Genomic DNA, 18,692 nt, shown 5'->3' with positions numbered 1-18,692 from the left:
AATGGATCGGTTTTACAGTTCTGTTTTCTTAATTTCACTGTAGATTATGGTGTGAAGCAGCTGCAAAGAAGTGTTCTCATCTGAAAACCTTCCTAGGTTACAAATATTGAACCTTTGCTTTAATATTCAGTCAGGTAGCAAGAACTCCTTATTTTTGAAGTGTGCAGTTTGTATTTTATGTTTTGATTTATGGTTAATGAGTGAAAAATGACAAGGGTCAGAAGTGTCACCATAGCAGAAAGTTACTGTATTGCTGTGTCGTATCTCATGGTGGCCACGTAGCCCTGTAAGGTAAGAAGGCAGAGGGGAGGTTAGAAGCACAAACTCTAAGAAATGTATATAATGCAGTGCAGTAAATAATATTTTCTTTTATAGGATTCTAAACCACCAGTTATCTCACTGCAAAAGCTGATTGTAAGAGAGGTGGCTAATGAGGAAAAGGCAATGTTCTTAATTAGTGCTTCCTTAGAAGGACCAGAAATGTATGAAATTCACACAAGCTCAAAAGAAGAGAGGAATTCCTGGATGGCTCACATCCGCAGAGCTGTAGAAAGGTAAATAATGACTGGAAGCTGGAAGGCTTCATTTGTCACTCATCAGCCTTCCCTTCACAGGACTTGTTTGTTAAGTTTATCATTAAAAAAAAAAAACAACTTTCAACTGTCTGTAAACTTCCTCTGTAAGACTGAAGCAGGCTGTTTGGTGCATATTTACTGGGCAGAAGCTGCTCAAAAAGATGCTGGAACGAATAGCTTAAAACTTTGTTCTGCTTTTTTTTTTTTAACTTCACTGATGTCAAAAGGGATAAGAGAAAAATATTGACATGCAAGATAAAACAACACCTCAGGCAAAAGCTTCAGGCTGAATGCTGAGATGATTTTAAATTATCCAATGTGTAAATGAAACATATTTCTGTCTCCCATCTTCTACAGCTGTCCTGATGAAGAAGGAGGATCATTTTGTGAACCTGAATCAGAAAGGAGACTGGCTGAAGCAAGAGCGGCGAAATTAAGAGAATTCCAAGGTAATTATATATATTCCACAGGCAGCTTCTCAGCATCTCTTGTGATTTATGACTATCTTGTTATTACCTGTGACCAAATTTCTCCTGAATTTTTCTCAAGGTATTGCAGGGTTGCGTAGAAATAGTTTAAGAAAAGAACTAATAAGCTCTGAGTGCTTTGTGAGGCGTTCTGTTGTTTTTTTCCCCCGACTGTTGATTACATCTCTGACTATGAAATGAATTAAAGCTTCCAAACTGAATGCTGTACTCTAACAGCAATTTGGAAGGCAAAACTGAGTTTGTTTCTTCTATTAGAGCGTTTGAACACAAAAGATGACCTGATTGTGCAAAGTCTAACTGAGAAACAACAAATTTATCAAGAAATGTCCGAACTGTATGGATTTGAAGACCATTCCCCAGGATCCCAATCTAGGGTGCTACTTCTGGGGGATATCCCAGAAAGTCTGCAAGGAGAGGCACTTCTGAAGTCTGCAGTGGTGGAAGGTAAGTGCAGCAGGGAAACTTGTGTGCTCACTGCAGTGCAGATGTTGGGATAAGCAGACAGGATCTAAGTACAGGTCACAAGAATGGTCTTCTAATAGTTCTGTGTAATGCAATTCAGAGGCAAAACCAGCCTGCAGATAGGTAGAATTCACCTGTGCTTCTAGGTGGAGGACCACCTCCTCAGCTTTGTGGGTTTTTTATTTTTAATTTTATTTTCCTTTTTAATGACCAACCCGTGGAATCTTCAAATGAGTGTATTCAGATGGATAACAAGGCGACCTAATAATAAACCAACTCTGAAATATAATCACAAGTGTTCTAGGTTAAAATAACCTATCTGAAAATAGCGTAATTAGACAGACACAAACCACAAACATCACTTTTAGTTTGACCAAAAAAAAACATTCAGGGCTTGATAATTTGAGCTCAAGGAAGAGGTCAGCTTCATTTTCAATATGAAGAGCCTGTCATAAAGAATATGTCACAAAGAAAATGGGGAAATCTCTTAAAAATCTCTTAAACTGCTCCATCTTTTAATGTACATAGAGGTTGAAATTATATGTATTTCTAAGTTATTAGAATGATGAGTTTATCTCACTGTGTGGATACGGCTGTTTAAATTACATTCTCTTCCTTCCTAGCTGAAAATCTCCAGAACCTTATCTTCACTCACTTAGGAAATGGATCCTGTCAGTGTGAAGAGAGCTACGCAGTGGGGCTCCCCAGGAGAGCAGAGACCTTTGCAGGATATGACAGTCCCTCAATTTCAAATAAAAGTAAGAAAGAGGAGCTGTGGGGGACCTGTGCCTGTTTGCTGATACACTGTTTTAAAAGTCTAGCATTTATGTAAGCCTCTTAGCTCTTCACTGTGCTTCTCTGTAGTGACTGAGATAATATCTTTCTTGCATCAGAGCCTCATTTAATATGTAGTTCTTAAGGGAACTTGAGGCTCTGAGAAGACGATCAGAATAAATTCCTAGCATGCTGTATCAGCATGTTATGTTTTGCTTCCTGTATCAACACTAGAGAGCAGAGTAGGGCTGTTGGTGTAATGTTAAAGGTGCAGTAACTAGGACATACAGGTTAAGGTAACAGCTCCACATAGAACTGTAATTTTGTTGGAAAAACAAGCTTGACATCAAAACCTAGGAAACTTGAGTTCAGCTGCTTGCTGAATGTTTAATTTTTTTTCATTATTGTGTTATGCAGTGGGTGTTCACAAGCTCTGTCCTGCTGGGCCACTCACATACTGCTCTTCTTTCAGATAACAGTCTTGAGAAGAACACTGGTAGTGACCAGAGACAGTGGGACTGTAGAGGCCCTGCAGGAAGTTTAGATGTGCAGCTCCCAGACCCCCCGTTTGATGCAGAAGAAGGATCTCAAACTGTATGTTGGGTTTATGTATGTAGTAAATGTGTTTCCTGGAGTTTGTTGCTATAATAGTGGTTAATAACTTACTACTTGAGAGGCATAATAGTTGTTTCTGTATTTGTTCACTGGATGCAGTATCTTTAATGCTTACTGTAATGACCGTGTATCTGCTTATGGCCTGTGATTTAAGTACTTCTGGTATGTGTCCATCAGCATATGGGAGCAATCACTGCTCCAGCTATAAACAGTGCTCCCTTCTGAGGTGAGCCTTTTCCATATGTTCTGGCAGCACTGCCAGTGCCCAGAAAGCACAGATTGTTATTTTTGTCTTTTTCCAGAGCAATACAACGAGGCAGGATGACAGCAGTGGTGTTCAGCCCACCGTAGAGTCTCAGGTATGTTCCTTCTGCTGTAAAGAACTCTGGGAAATAGCCATACAGTCATATAATGCAAAACAAACCAATATTTCTAATGTCTGCAGAACCACAAGCTCATTAACAGCCTTTTCCTTATGACTCTGTGTGTCCTGTGGATGACTCATGAATGTCACGTTCCAAGTCCCATTAGAAAACAAAGATGGTTCTGGGTATTTAAACATGCATTTCAAAGAGCTGGCTAGCTGCTTTTCTCCAATCTTTGGAGAAATTGGGTGTCCTCAGCACATTGGCAACACTCCTCTCTCAGTCTCCACTGAGTGCTGTACTTGTGTAATATGCAGTGCTGGAGGAAGTGGTCATTAATGGCTCATATGAGGAAAACTGATAATGAGGATTGCTCCCTTGAATCCCAGTGAGATTTCTTTTGAGTATTGACTTAGCATGTTTGTGCACAGATCTGAGATTTGTGCTGCTTGCACATGGCTTTATTGGCTGTTCATTTGTCAGAATTTGCTTGTAGCCATGCTTCCACTATGTGGTTTTATACAGATATTATTGTGTTCATTATTTTAATAGGTGAAATAAAAAACAAAATCTGCCCCTGCATTAAAACAGAACTGTGTTATGGTGCCTAATGTTTTTATCACACTTGCCTCCCCTCTTTTTCAGCTTGTCCAGAGGATACAAACGCTGCTGCAGTTGCTCTTCAGTCTTCAGGTAATCAACTGCTTTACTATCCAAGAGGTTTGTTAGGTATTAACTGCAGAATTCGGGATCTGAGGCTCAAGGACAAAAACGTGGTGTCTGGTATTTTGAAAGAAATGTTAAACCCAAGTGACTGAATCCTTTTCTCTGCTCCCTTAAGTGCAGTTCCTCGGCTAGTTGGAGCTTCTGCTCTCTGTGCTCATTTACTTTTAACATTGTTGACACACAGTTGTGTACGTACATTTTGTTATCACTGTAACTTTGCAATCAGTAACTTGAGTGATCCTGTCAGATTCAGAGTAACAATTCCAGGTGCAGGAGATGTTAATTTTGACATATGTAAGCATTACTTGCTCATGCATCTTTAGTATCGTGTCAGTAGTGATGTGCTGTACGAGCTGGGAAGTTAGATCTGTTCTTGAAGACAAAGCTACTGACCCGATGTGGTAGATGCTTTTGTCTTTTCTTAGGTGTATGTCAGTTTTGTTTTGTTTCTATGAGCCAATGTGCCTTATTGTAGTCTTCTTGTTCCCCCCAGGCAGTGATATCTCAACAGGACAGCTACATTGAGCTGCAGCGAGCCACAATGGTAGACAGGGAGAAGCAGTACCGGCTGCAGTCTACACGTGGCAACCTGCTGCTAGAGCAAGAGAAACAGCGTAACTTTGAGAAACAGAGAGAAGAACTGATGCATGTCCAAAAACTTCAGAGCCAGCTGAAGCTGGAGCAGCAGCGCTGGGAGCGAGAGAGGAGTCAGCAGCGGAGGGAACTGGAAATCTCGGAAGCCCATCTGCAGAGGCGTGAGGAGGAGACGCGGCAACTGAAAGAGAAGTTGATTCAGGATAGAGAAGAACTGGAGAGGCAACGTGAGGCCTATCAGCATGACCTGGAGAGGCTGCGGGAAGCTCAGAGAGCAGTTGAGAAGGAGAGAGAACGTCTAGATCAGCTAAGGAAGCTGAAAAAGCAGAACACGGTGTCGGGCACCTTCTCCCCAGAACTGGGACAAGTAAGGATTCAGGTTTTTATTGGAGTTTTAGTTTTGTTAACCTGCATGCTTCTGAGCGAAGGTTGCCCTTTTTGCAGCATTAACACACTTGTTTTTTTTATGGGGCTATTTATGCCATCACCTGAAATAGCTGGTTCTGCTTATGGTCACAGATTAAAGCTTGGCAGCACCCCAGTGTCTGAAATTCTGCCCAGACATTCAGTAATGAGGGTATTTTTAAAAAGTAAAACTTAAATTATTTTTAACACAGGAACTGACCTATTTCAGGCAGCTGATTGCAGGAGGTACACTGCATTGATAGTGTTTTGTTCTGTTGATTTCTGAAAACATCTTTTACGTTTCAAAATATGATTTTTTGGGGTCCAGTTAAACTGACTCATTTGTTACTGTCTGAAAGTCACATTTCCTGTCCTTTCCATAATCACCTAGTGCAGCCTGCTCTTGTTTCTCTTTGTTAGATGCAATATTAAGCAGTCTGGAGTTGCTGAAGCTCTGTTATCCTTTGGTTTGCCAGCATGCTTTGAGCTTGGTCTAACACACTGCATTCTTTCCACAAGGAAATGCTTTGTGTTTGCGGGGCAGAGGGTGGCTTCTCCTATAGTTTGACTTAGAATGCTTTTTTTTTCCCTTGTGTAGAACCCGATGCAAAGCCATTCTGTTAGCTTCAATGGAGAAGGAGGAGAACCATCTCCGCCGGTCTTGAAAGCCTCTGCACGTGTGAGTGTCTCTGGGATGGATTACTTGGAGCGCTCAGAGCTGGGTCGCAGGGACAGCACTGCCCTGGAGAGCCGCCCAGTCCTTGCTCTGAAGAATGAAGTGCCAATCCACCTCCTGAGTGCAACTAACCAGATACAGAAACCCGCTGCTGTTCAGCAGCAGATCCCTACTAAGCTTGCCACTTTTACAAAAGGAAGCAAAGAGAAAAGTGGGAAGAACAAAGCATCTCATAGGACAGACAGCTCAGGTAAATGTCTTAAAATGCATTTCTGGCCTCTTTCTATAGCATCATGGGGATACAGAGTGCTATAGCTTAGATCTCTGGCTACCTGTGTGGAACTCAGAAATTAATATGCTGCAGATTGTTAGTGTGCTACCTGCAGTTGGTGGGCTCTTAAAATTCTTAAGGGTTAATGGTGTGTACTGTTTGAATTGGAAATTTAGCCCCCAAAGTTCATGTTGGCAAAAGTGCTGTAGGCCAGCAGGACAGAATTGTAGTGAGCATTTGTAAAACTGGATATAAAACCTTGCCTGATTCTACTGGTATAGGAAAATAGCAAGTGTGTTGCTTGTTCTGCACGAAAGAAACATTTTGAGGCTGCCTTAACCTCTTCTCAGTACCTGTTCAGGGCTGTAATGACATTAAACTTAGTGCCTTTCTGAGCACCAGCCAGTCATTAAATGCAGATTTCCAGGCCAGGATCGAAGTGCTGTAGGTGTTGCATGTTGAAAGGAGCTACTTTTGTCAGAAATAGAAGCAAGTAAAAACACAGTTACCCTGTCATGGTGTACTTTCTACAGCTAACCACTAGGTACTGAAGTAGTGTTCTTTGCCAATGACAGACACAATAAAAACCACTTTTTCTCTACCACTTAAAATAGCCTTACTGCCAGCCTGGAAGAACGGCCTATAATTTTAAGTTACAAAATTATCTCTCCAGCTTTATATAGGATTCCAAGCTGGCAAGCCTTCACATCACTGGGGCCTATGCTGCTGTAGCAGGTTCAGAGCCAGACCTGGCTAGGGAGTGGGATTCTGTTGCATGTAGCAGACGCATCTGTCCCTGCACCTGAAGTTTAATAGGATTATGAACTTATCTTTGTACATGTAAGAGGATATCAGGTTCAATTATTGTGAATACCAAATGGGGAAATAGAGCTCTAATGCTACATCTCTCCAGCTTAATTTTTAATAGCTCTCACATAAGGGTCTGTGGTGTGGAAATAGCATTTTTAGAAAAGCACCATTAAGTACATGAAAGGCCTAAAATGCAGATGTAGTGATCTGTTCTCCCACGAGCATTAGTGGGTCGCATGCTTGTTCTGCCCACATGTAGATCTTAGAATAAAACAGAACAGGACTTTCTGTACCAGAGGCAAGATACCGAGTATTGAATTTGGTTTTCATTGCATGTAAGGAATGTGTGCTGAGAGCTGGGAGGGACCAGAGTAACAGCTGGATGAATCGCTTTCATTGTAGAAATTAAGAAACTGACAGGCCATAATACCACAATCAGTGTACTCTGCTGCTGAGCAATTTAAAGACAGATGAAGAGCAGAGACAAAAAGTTCATCACAGTTCTGTGCATTAGAAGTAGGAAATTTCCATTGCTAATTGAGTGCTAGGGACAGATTTTTATTTTCCCTCCACGAGGCTTTGCAATAGTAGGTTTTAAGTCTGGTCGTCAGGCTGGTAGTGACTGAACTGGGATTCCTCAGGGGAGAGGAGGGGAGAAGCACTCGTGGTTTAAGCAGCTGAAAAGAAAACTTAAGTATCTTGTAATAGAAGCAACAGCTCTGTTTGGTATAGCAGGTTCCTTGGATATGCAGAGGTTGTCTGTAGTGTGGGTCTCAGCGTGAAGAAGGGAAATCAGTCAAGCACTCCAATACTGACTTGTGAAATATTTCCTTCAGCATCTGTTGACCAGAAGCAGCTGATTCCCCCCAGGCTTGTCAGCCGAGAGGAGGGCGTCCTCAGGGGCAGACGATCAGCAAGTCCAGTCCTCACGAGCAGCCAGACCACTGCATTCCAGACAGGTATTTCTTGACCCTTGTACGTGCGTGGAGATGTGCCAGGCTCCCCGTGCAGCGTCATCAGTCTGTCTTCCTTTTCTCTCTTCCCCTATAGAAATACATGGCTCTGCAGATGGTCAGCCAGAAGCACTTTCTTCTGCCTCTCCAAACCTGTTCAAACCCAATAACGCTCACGCTCAGACCCTGGTGACCTCACAGCCAGCTCTTTTAAACATGCAAGATGATACCAGCAAAGAAGATGTAATTTTTTTCTAGCTGTTTCCATTTAAAGATTACTCTTCTCACATACTGTTTCAAGAACTCAGGCTCCGGTGTTCAATGTGACAGAGACTTGACATGGGTGTCTTCTTATTCCTGCCTCGTTCATACTAGCAAGGACCAGCCCAGGATTGTAGTTTTGCTTTGCTGGCTTCTTTGCCAGCAGCTCAAAATGAGGGCACAATGGTATTGATTTGCTTTTAAATTCTCAGACCATGGAAATGTGTTGATGCGTGGCATGGGTATGTAAATTCAGAGCATGTTAAAATGCTGCCATTTACTGCAATTTGCTCTCTTTGGTGTATTTACACTCTTTGTGAGCACCATCTTGTAAATTGTTGTAGTTGATGTTGAATCTTTCAGATCTGTATGTAAAAATTTTAATTGTAAGCCTCCGGATGGCTGAGATTTTTTTAAAAATCCATATTCACAGGTGCAAGGTTGCTCTCGTGGGTTATGCTAACTCTCTGTTAAGTAACTGACTAGCAAAGCAGTCTCTGTAGAGCCACACATGGTAAACATTGTGATACCAACTCACAGGAGCCAGACTGGCATCCGTTTCTTTACTTGACTCAGTGGAGTTACACACTCAGTGGTAGAAAAGGCAAGGTAAGCTTCTGAACAGCCTTCAAGGTTCAAGAGCTCCACCTGCTTACGGATGAGGAGAGCTGAAGCTGTGAGAATATACAGCAGTATGAAGAGTTGGACTAAAAGCACATTTGTTTGGCCATCAGCTTGTGCCAGGATGATCCTTGCGGACATCGAGCAGCTCTCCATGTTAGTGAGGGCAGTACAGATTCCTCAGCAAAACTATGAATTGGTTCAGAAGGAACTACAGAGATGTGTTCCTTGCTGGAAGGTGTGTAAGAAGTGTTTGAATGCAGTAATTATTGTTTTGTTTCATCCCAAGTCTTCTGCATCTTTTATTTGTCTGCTGAATCCCTTGGACTTTACTCCAAATACCATAAGATAACAAAGCTGCTGTTACTGCAGAGATTTCTCTGCAGCAGTTTAAGAAATGAAGGGAATATGAACTGTTTGGGTTTCAAAAAAGAAAAAGTGCTATTAGCTGAACCTCTGGTTTGGCTGCTTACAGCTAAACCAGCTTTGATACCTCTTGTAAAATGGGTCAGTTGTTAATCATGGAATGATGGCGTTAACAGAGCCCTGCTCAAAAGGCATTACTTCTTTGTAGTTTGCACAGTCATTTGTTGTGTTCTGTCACTTTACTCTGCATCTCAGTTCTTTATTACTTGCATTACCTGAGGACACTTGTTCCAACGTGTTGGATGTGAACCAGTCAGATGTATTGCACACAGGAGAAACTGTTTAGAGGGGTTTAGTGCAGGATTACAGAAATTGGTCTCAGAGCCTAAAAACACAGGTTGATCTCTTCCAGAACGTGATTGACACTTCTTGCTAAGTGATGCTAGTAAAAACCTGAAGGCACTGAGTTCAGAGTCACGGTGTCACCTGTGAGAGGAAACTCAGAATAACCTACATGTCACCAGAGTGCTGATGCCCCCACTGCCCCAGCTAATTGTTCCTGTTAACGAGGACATGCCTTGCATTGGTACTGAAGAGGTGCTTGGTGAGAGCTGAGCCTTGCACAGCTTCGCACATTATTGATGTTGGATTTGCAGAAAACTGTGGGCAACGTAATCATCCTTTCATTGTTGTAATGCTGTGTTGGTGGTTAAAACATATTTCTGCGTTGTTTTTGCATTCCTGAAAACCTGGGTTGAAATAGTGGGAATATCTTAAAATCAGTGTAACCTCTCATTGATTCAGCAGCTCTGCAGGAGAGATTCTTCAGCTGGAGGATGCAGAGGCTGCCATCATCTCTGGTACCCGTGTAATTTCTTCTGTAAACACACAGCAAAGCAGCAGGAATGTGCAGTATGTTCCCTCCGTGCTGTGGTTTGGGCCACTCCTAAGGAAAACCCCCATTGCCCTAAATTAGCAGTTTTATTGGAGCCTTAACCTAAAGCTGAGTTGGATCAGTGGACAAAACCACCTCAGCTGAGGAGGGAGGCCTCTGTTTAGCAATTTAAAAACAATTTTTAGAAACGTGTATTTGGTTTAATTTTGTGCCTGTCCGAATGTATGGCAGAGAGCTCTGTGGATCTAAGAGATCTGTTTGGAAACTTTTCTCCTTCCTCCATGCAGTGAATTAAGTCAGGTTTGGACAGTGCAATCTGGGAAACAAAATCTGCAGTGAGATCGCATTTACTTCAATATGTTATGACTGAAATAAAACTATCTGAACGTTGTCAGCAGTGCTGCAGCTGAGTTACAGCTCTTAAATGAACACCTGACCCTGCCAGGCTGGCCTGTTGGTTCAGCTCCTTGGGATATTGGTCTTCAGTCTGTACCAAACCTGAAGGTGATCTCTGTTCCCTGGCTGCAGTACACGTCTGGCTGCAGTTAGTTTTATGAAAGCCACACTCACCACAAACAGAGATTGATTGCATCGCCTCAAAATCATTCACGTGCCATACGAGGGGTTCGTGTGACTTCCTGTACAGCACCCAGCACGGAGGTGTCAGCATCTCATTGCTGGTGTGGAGAGCACTGTACCACAGCATGGTGGAATCATCTGTAAATGCTGGGGGCAGTGAGTGAAATACTTTCTCTGAAGAATGGGGCACGGCTTCACTTCTGCAAAACTGAGTCTGTGGAACTGCTGTTACATCCCTGCAGCTGAATGCACCACTTTGGGATTCCCCTCAGATCTCGCTTGCAGAAAAAGGGTTTTTCTAAGCAGGTAACGTTGCAGAACGCTGCTGTCCCGCAGGCTGGGTGACCTGCTGCTGCTTGTGAGTAACCTCATTTCCACTGACTGGGTTACTTCAGATAAGAGTTTCCTTAGAAATGACAGCAGAGCTCTGTGCTTCCTGGACGAGGCGCCCAGCAGGAGCTGCGTGCTGCCTTCCTTGTGTTGTCACAGCCCTAACATTGCCCTGTCTGAGCACAGTGATGTGCAATGCAGAGACTTGGAATGGCTTTATTCTCGATTTTAACCCTGGTGCAGAGGCTGCTTCCTCCTTCCCTCCAATTTGGACAGCTGTCACTTTGTGTTTCAGACCCAGGACCCCTCCGTCCCCACTGGTACTGAGAACATCTGTATTGGAAACGCCTTCAAGTCTTTACCTGCACTGCCTGTAGGTTGTAGCTGTGGCATGTCCTGCAAATGGAGGTCACTGATGGCTTCCCAGGGTGAGGCAGAAGAATCCCCATTTCCTGCAGAGCTGGGAGTAACTCAGTAAGCACGAGCCGTTCTGCCTGTGTGAGCATCGCTCAGCTGAGCTGAATGCACGGCACTGAGCGCCTGCTGTGCTCATTTTCAGTGAAGGCAGAAACTCAGGCTGGGGAGGTGCCAGGCACACCGTTGGCTTTGCTTCTGCTTCCACTCCTACAGAAGAGCTGCAGCTCCGCAGTGCTGTCGCTGTGCTGCGTCCCCATGCTGGGGGGTGGGAGCAGTTTTGTTGCCTTGCCCAGCAGTGCTCACATTGATGCAGGGAAGGATGCAGGGTTCCACACCTGCTGTTCCTGCTGAACTCACTGTGTCTGTTGGTGCTGTGTTCTGTGCTCTGATTTGGAGAGGACCCCCCTTCCTTCCAAGGCCGGACCAACACCTTTGCAAGCTCGTGGTGCTGCTCTGCAGCTCTGCCTTGTGCCACGTTTATAAATCAGCTGTTTGGTATTTTTGTACTGAGAGAAATTGGAGCACTTTAGGAAAGCTTTTCGGACCCCGTTCTGTTTGTAGGTGGGAGGAGATGCGGGGGGCAGTGGGTCCTGGTGGCACCGCTGTGTGCCTCGCTCGGGGCTGTGAGTTCCCCGGTGCTGTTCAGTTTAGCTCTGGTTCCTGGGCCCACCTTGCACTGAAAGCATTGAATAAACCATCGCAGTTCGTGGTCAATCGGCCGTTTGGTTGGGATGTAAACTTTGTAAATAGTTCATTCAGTGTTGAGACTGCGGTAGCGAAGTCTTTGTAGTCTTATTTTATTTGTAAAGATGATGGATAAATGTCAATGTTCTGCTGAATTGTGCACTCCTGGTTAATTGTACACTTCATCCTAGCGCACCAAATGATGACTTTTACGATGACTGCGATGTTTCTCCACTGAAGGATTTCAAAGCTGCAATAGGACTGAAACCAACTTCTAGCAATAAAAAAAATAAAAAGTAAACAAGCGAGCTGTCCTGTATGTGTGTGTATGGGGGGCAGAGGCGTGTTTTGTGCTTGAACCACATCTCATGTGTTTCTCCTTTTCTATCCTGGACAGAAATAACTGTAAGAGCACTGATGGTTTCCAGAGAAGAGGTGGGAGATGGATATGAATAACTGCAGCCTTTCTCAGTGAGGTGAGAGCCCTGGGGAGAAGTCAGCTGATCTCAGAATGCTGCACTCAGCATGCTGGCAGAGTCAGCTCCGCCAAGTTGCTTAGATTAGCACGGAGCTGCTTTGCAGGGTGCCGGCCGGAGACGTGCCTGGCTCTGTCCCAGACGGTATCGGTTCCGTTTGGAAGGAGTAACGAAAATAGAAACTTTCTCCGTGCTGCTTGTGCCAGTTTGGCAGCTCTCTGCGCCGTCCTGGAGACAGCAGGCTGTGTGTCCTGGCAGCTGTGAGCTCATGGCAGACCTGCAGGCTCACCTGGACTGCGAGATCAGAACAGACATAAAACAGGGAGAGAAAGGGGGAACGAGGAGAGCTGCTCTCCAGGAAAAAGGTGTCGTTTTTAATCATTAAAATCCCATGCAGTGGCCACCACTGAGAAAAAGCCTCGGCCACGTCTGGATGGTGGTGCAGGGGATGTTTCTGAGCTGCCTCATGCAGAGATAAGGCTTTGTGTGCATCAGCACATCCTCGGAGGCATTGGGTTCCTCGTGTGCAGCAGTCAGGAGAGGAATCTGCACTTCGTGGTCTCTGCTGCTGACCTCTGTTCTATGGTAAATAGTAAAGCTCAGCGGGGCAGGCGTGGATCTCGGGCAGAGCTGGTGGAAGCTCAGTGCTCCGTGTGTGTGTGTGTGTTTGTGTGTGTGTGTGTGTCTGTATCAGTGCTGCTCTGCTCTTGCTGCATTCCTTTGATGCTCTCACCCTGACGCTGCTCAGCTCTGATGCCCTGTTTTCACGGTGAAGGTGTGACTTCGGGACGGCAGCCCTGTGCAGAGCTCAGCCCGGAATGCCGGCAGCTCCGCCCCGCCTTGTCTCGTTCAGATCTGCAGCTAATTAACCCGAAACCCAAAGCACATTCTTTCTGTTTGGATGAATCATTCTGGGGCCATAGGCAATGACCAGTTTGATGCTGAACCTCCCTCTTTCATGTGGCTGAGACGCTGCAGATGGTTCCCATACGTGCATCTGAGATCCACTGCAGCCCAGATGCTGGAGGACAAACTACAAAGGAGGTTGGCTCCTGCTGTGCTCTGACAGCAGCACTGCGCTGTTTTCTGTCTTTCCTCAGCCATGTGACTCAAATCCAGTCTGATTTCTCATCCCAGCAGTGGGGCCAGCCCAGGGCTCAGCAGCAGAGGGATGTGAGCCCATCCTTGTCTGATGCTTACGTTGCTTTGCTTTGCTGCTTCTTGGCCCGTGGGATCTGGCAGAAGATCAAAGCCAAAGCCCTCTTAGAGCTGGCAGTGTTGGAGTGTGAGATGCATGCGTGCTCCCTGGCTGTGGTACAGTGCTGTACAGTGTTGTACAGTGCTGTGTGCATGGGAGCCTCGAGCACAGCAGGGATTGCTTTGTTACGGGGTGTGAGTACACAGGACTGCGAAAAAATCTCACTGAGAGGTGTAGCATTGGTGTCCCTTTCCCATATCAGAGCAGCAGTGGGTTTGTGTTCACTGCATGGAGTGCATGAAGTCATCCCAGAGGACAGACAGCACGGCGTTGTGAGGCCTGAAGTCATCTCAGCTGGCAGCACTGACGTGCAGCTCCTCTGGGGAGCTCTGATGGCTGAGTGCTGGTGCCCCTCTATTCAAACATCTAGAATGCCCGAATTCACCAAGAGTCACACTGTGGTGCGGGCTGTGGTTTGTGCCCAGGATGCCCATCTGTGTTACCTCTTCCAGACGGGGCTGTAGGCGGAGGTCTGACTCCTGCAGCTGGAGAGGTGCAGGCACAAAGCAGGGAGGAGAGGCCTAGGTTTGAGCTAGGTTTAGATTCTAAATGGGTTACATTAATTTAGGACGATTTTTGTCCTGGTAACAAAACTAACCCCTAAACTAACTAACTCCATTTGCAGCCCCATTGGCCTACATTTTCTCATCCTGGCACTGAAGCAGTGATTGGATTAACGCATGGAAATGTCAGACTGGGAAAACAGGTCTGTGCTGTGCGGAGCTGCACGAGGGAAAGGAGTCTGGTTTTCCCCAGAAACTGGGAACTGCTCCCTACCAGGGGAGGTGGGGGGGAGCCGGGCTGTGTGCCAGCCGATGGAGGCAGCGAAATGAAGCTCTTGCGATCTTCCTTGCCAGCAGTGGCAACTGCTGCAGAGCAGCCCAGGTTTGCTGCAGGAGCTGCTGTTCCCTGAGAAGCACTTTGCTGTCAGTGCAGTCTGAGATGAGGAAACGATTCACAGACGCTCGCAAAGCCCACAGCAGGAGGGCCGCTCCGCCGAGTGCCGCTCCGCCGAGTGCCGCTCCTCTGCTCGATCCCAGCGCCGGGACGGGGAGGGAGAGACCTGCAGCTCCGAGCAGCTCCGTCCCCGCTGCAAAAGCCGGATGCGGTTGGGAGCCGCCGTTTATTGCTTGGCAGAATAAATAAAGCAGCTGCAGCTCAAAGGGCCGGCAGTGAAAGCTCAGCTCCGCCGTTTTTGCTGGGCAAAACCGGACTTTGTCCGACCCTCAGGAGTAGCTGCAGCTGTAATAAAGGTGAGGCAGCTACCAAGAAGGAGCTCCTTCCTGCCCCCAGCTCTGCTCTCTGCCTTTCCCCCGTCCCACATCGCGCCGTGTTGCCGGGAGCTGCCGTGCGCTGCGCCCGGCCGGCTTCGCAAGGCGCTGTGCGGGCTGCTGCCCAAAAAACTCCCTTTGGGATTTGCGCAGAGCGGAGGGGAAGCTCAGCAGAGGAAAAGGGGGAAAAGTGCCGACCTGGGGCTGCAAAGGGCAAAGGCAGCAGAGAGCGGGATGGAAATGAAGTCATTTTATCTTCAGCCACCACAAACGGGGCCGTTCTCTCCCTTCCAGTCTTGCCAGTTCTTGCCTATACGAGCAGCTGGGAATGGTCGTGACATTGATTTATTCAACTCTGGAATTGAATAATTGCTCACACCCAAACCGTGCTTCTGCGGTGAGACATCTGATCGCAGCCCCGGTGCCATTTCCTCTGCCTCGTCCCTCCCACCTCCCCGCAGCGCTGCCTTCCTGCTGCGCAGCCTGGGAAGCAGCAGCTCTTTTCTGGCAGCGAGGAAACAGCTCTGCTGTAGCACCAGGCAAGGGCAGAGAACAGCTTCGACTTCGGCACTGGGAACAGGTTTGCGTGTCCTACAATGCAGGAAGGCAGCGTGAGATCTGAGCTTCCCCGTGTCACAAAGATGCAGGGAGATTGGAGCCGTCCCCAGGGGCTGGGGGACGATGCTCATAACTTCTGCTGAACTAAAAGTTACGGCTTCAGCACACAGAACAGCACGGGACAGAGCGGGATTCATTCCGGTTTATTGAAGCAGCTCCAGGCTGAGTAATAAACACACACAACTGCTGTATAAAAAATGTACAGAAGCAGCCCATGGGCAAAGTGCTGTCACGTGTTAAGACATTACAGGCAACTGCATCTGGTGCTGACCGCGTTCCAAGTCGCAGGCAGCGGAGCAGCCCGGAGCTGCCAGTTGCTTAAGAGCTTCCTTTGTCCTTCCCAGTAAGGGCCACTTAAAAGACTGAAAGAAAGAAGTAGAAAAGAATCCTCTGGGTTCTGGGCTGAGATCGTAAGGGAGGAGGGAACCCGGACCCCTCTCACCATCCCCAGCCCCGGAGCGCTCCTCAGATCTTGCAATGCAAAAGAGAATTCTGTGCCCATGGAACGATGCTTGCTCCCCTCTGCAGCCCGGAATCTTCTGTAGGTGTTACAGAATATTTAATTACATCTCTTTGTGTGAGCAGCAGATCTCTTCTAAGGGGAAAAAGCAAACAAAGACACTGCAGGGATCTGCGATTCACCAGCATCTTTTCTCCCTGCAGTGTCTAGAAGAGTTTAATTCTGGTCACAAGTTTTTAAGAAGTTAATTGCTGCGTAGCAGGAAAGCAATGGCACCGAGGGGACGCCAGAGAATAATTAGAAGTGGATATACCCTGTGTTTATATGTAGACAGGGCTTGTCTTACAAAGGCAATTACCGACCGTTCTGGGACTGAAATCCCAGCTATAATCTTATTCTGGCACCGGCCCTCAGCCCTCACGTCCCACAGGACATTTGGGTGCCACCAACAGATTAACTGTGGCACCAGGAGGACGGAGCAGTGCTAAAAGCAGCAGCTGCCCCTCGTGGCACCGTCGGCCTCCCTGTGGGCTCACACAGCATCGGGCTCAGACAGCTTTCTGCACCAGGACACCCAATCCTGCTCACAGCGAGCATTCCCCAAAATCTTTGCATAGGCCGAGACTCAGTGGAAGGACGAGGATGCCAGGTTCAGCGTCTCGTTATTTATACTCGCCTTCCCGCAGCATTCGAGCTCCAGCCTCGAAGCTCATGGCCAGAGCTGATGCTTCTGGGAGAGCTGCAGGACGGCAGCGCAGCCCTTCGGGGTTCAGCCTCACGCAGCACAGCTACAGAGCAGCTCCGGGCCGACACGAACCGTTGGCCTCCCGCGTTCTTCAGGCAGACAGGTACTTCCAGGTGCTGACGAAGGCGGTGGGGATGAGGGAGTAAGGCACCGTGGTGACGCTGCTCCAGGTGTCGGATGAGGGATCGTAGCAGTCCAAGGTTTTGCAGCGCTGCGCCCCGCAGTACCCCCCCACCACGTACAGCCTATTGCCCGACGTAACGGCGCGACAGCTGATGCGCTTCGCCGTCACGTCCCCAAATTTGGACCACTGGAAAGTGTCGCTGTGGAAGCGGTAAGCGGAGCTGGCGGAGAACTCCGTGTCCCCCCCGATGACGATGACGTGGCTGCCCACCACCGCCGCCGCCGTGTATCGCCAGGGCTGCGGGCAGCTGCAGGGCACCGTCCAGCGGTTCTGGCAGGGATCGAAGCACTGCACCTTGGGCAGCTTCTCCTGGTTGGCGCTGGTGCCGCCGAAAACAAACAGCTTCTTCTTGGCCCCCACCACGGCGGCGTTGCTGACGCCTTCCCGGAGAGGGGCCACCAAGGACCACTTGTCCAGCTGGGGGTCGTAATGCTCCACTTGCTTGAGAGAGACGGAGGGAGAGGCCGGGAAGGCCCCGCTCACTGCCGTGTGCCCTCCCACCACGTACAGGCAGTGGTCCAGTTCTGCGGAGCCGTGGCCGAACCGCGCCACCAGCATGGGAGCAGCCTTGGCCCACTCGTCGTGCAGCGTATCGTACACCCAGACGTCCCTGGAAGCGCCGTTCTCGGAGCCCTTCCCCCCGGTGATGTACACTTTGCAGCCGATGGCGCAGGCGCTGCACTCCTTGCGAGGGCTCGGGATGTCGGCGCGGGGAATGATCTCACGGCTTTTCTGGTCCAGCACATAGATCTTATCACACACGAAGGTCTGGCCGCCGAGCAGCAGCAGGGCTTGGCTGACCTTGCGGGGCCGGGCGCAGCACCCCGTCACCACGCCGTCGTTCTGCAGGATCTTCATTTTGCACCGCACGGCGTCGGCCACGATCTCCTCCCCCAGCTTGTGGCTGATCACCAGCTTCTCGCAGGCCACCTGTTTGCGCAGGTAGGACTCGGGCAGAAGGGCCAGGCGCACGGAGCGCAGCAGCTCGGGCAGAACCTCGTGCCGCCGGGGCAGATCGTACCGGATCCAGCCCATAACAGCTTCATACACCAGGGTCTCGTCCTCCACCTCCAGCTCTTCGCTCTCCACCAGCTCCAGCAGTTTGTCTTTGGGCAGCCGGAGGAAGTCTTCGGTCTTGCAGAGGGAGGTGAAGTTGGCCAACGCCATCCTCCAGGACAGCTCCAGCAGCCGCTCGCAGCAGTGCGCGTCGGACAGCAGCAGCATGTTCAGGCAGTTCCCGGGGTAGAGGTTCTTCTCCAGGAAGTCGGCCGAAGCGTCCCGAATATCCTGGAACTGCAGCATGTCCCCGGCCTCCAGCAGGGACTCGGCGTTCTCCTCGTTGATCAGCACCCGGGCCGAGTAGGCGTAGTCCAGCAGCAGCTCCAGCACCTCGGGGTGCAGGGAATCGTGGAAGTTGACTTCTGCGTCCCTGCTCTCCTTCAGGCCGCCGCTGAACATGGCGTCGAAGTAGCGGCTGCAGGCGGCCAGCACGGCGCGGTGGCAGTGGAAGGCGTGGTTCCCCGCCCGCAGCACCACGTCGGTGAAGAGGTGCCGCTTGCGGAGCAGGTTCAGGTGGGTGAGGAGGCTGTCGGCGTGGCCCGGCTTGTGGAAGAGGTGGATGTTCATGGAGCCCGAACTCGAGCGGGATTTCCGGTTCTCGTGGCTGCTGACGGACATCGCGGCGGGCTGCTCTGCGTGGGAACGCCGGAGGGTCAGCGGGGAACGCTCGAACGCTACCGAGGGACCCGCGGGGCCGCGGCGGAGGGCCGTGAGGGAGCCGGCGGGGTGAGCGCGGAGCCCGACGGTCAGGGCG

General features: G+C 48.5%; 2 protein-coding genes across 4 annotated transcripts in view; one reads left to right on the top strand and one right to left on the bottom strand.

Moving 5' to 3' along the window:
* Positions 1-11,941, top strand: part of ARHGEF18 (Rho/Rac guanine nucleotide exchange factor 18) — a 42,496-nt gene extending 30,555 nt beyond the window's left edge. For all 3 annotated transcript variants that reach the window (XM_010725062.3, XM_019610100.2, XM_010725061.3), the window contains exons 21-31: positions 376-554; positions 933-1,024; positions 1,319-1,507; positions 2,149-2,283; positions 2,772-2,893; positions 3,217-3,273; positions 3,925-3,972; positions 4,499-4,966; positions 5,603-5,930; positions 7,598-7,720; positions 7,812-11,941. In XM_010725062.3, coding sequence (XP_010723364.1) covers positions 376-554; positions 933-1,024; positions 1,319-1,507; positions 2,149-2,283; positions 2,772-2,893; positions 3,217-3,273; positions 3,925-3,972; positions 4,499-4,966; positions 5,603-5,930; positions 7,598-7,720; positions 7,812-7,972 — 1,902 coding nt within the window. In that variant the 3' untranslated portion in view covers positions 7,973-11,941. The remainder of the gene's footprint in view (positions 1-375; positions 555-932; positions 1,025-1,318; positions 1,508-2,148; positions 2,284-2,771; positions 2,894-3,216; positions 3,274-3,924; positions 3,973-4,498; positions 4,967-5,602; positions 5,931-7,597; positions 7,721-7,811) is intronic.
* A 3,673-nt stretch (positions 11,942-15,614) lies between these two features.
* On the bottom strand, positions 15,615-18,685 carry LOC100547239 (ectoderm-neural cortex protein 1-like). Its single transcript, XM_010725060.1, has one exon. It carries the CDS (start codon positions 18,554-18,556, stop codon positions 16,787-16,789), a length of 1,770 nt encoding a protein of 589 aa, XP_010723362.1. The 5' UTR covers positions 18,557-18,685; the 3' UTR covers positions 15,615-16,786.
* Positions 18,686-18,692: the final 7 nt, after the last annotated feature.

Source organism: Meleagris gallopavo, chromosome 30 (genome assembly GCF_000146605.3).
Source record: "Meleagris gallopavo isolate NT-WF06-2002-E0010 breed Aviagen turkey brand Nicholas breeding stock chromosome 30, Turkey_5.1, whole genome shotgun sequence".
In the NCBI taxonomy this organism is placed as follows: domain Eukaryota; kingdom Metazoa; phylum Chordata; class Aves; order Galliformes; family Phasianidae; genus Meleagris; species Meleagris gallopavo.
The sequence above is the reverse complement of the archived record's forward strand: the minus strand, read 5'-3'. Positions and strand labels throughout refer to the sequence as shown.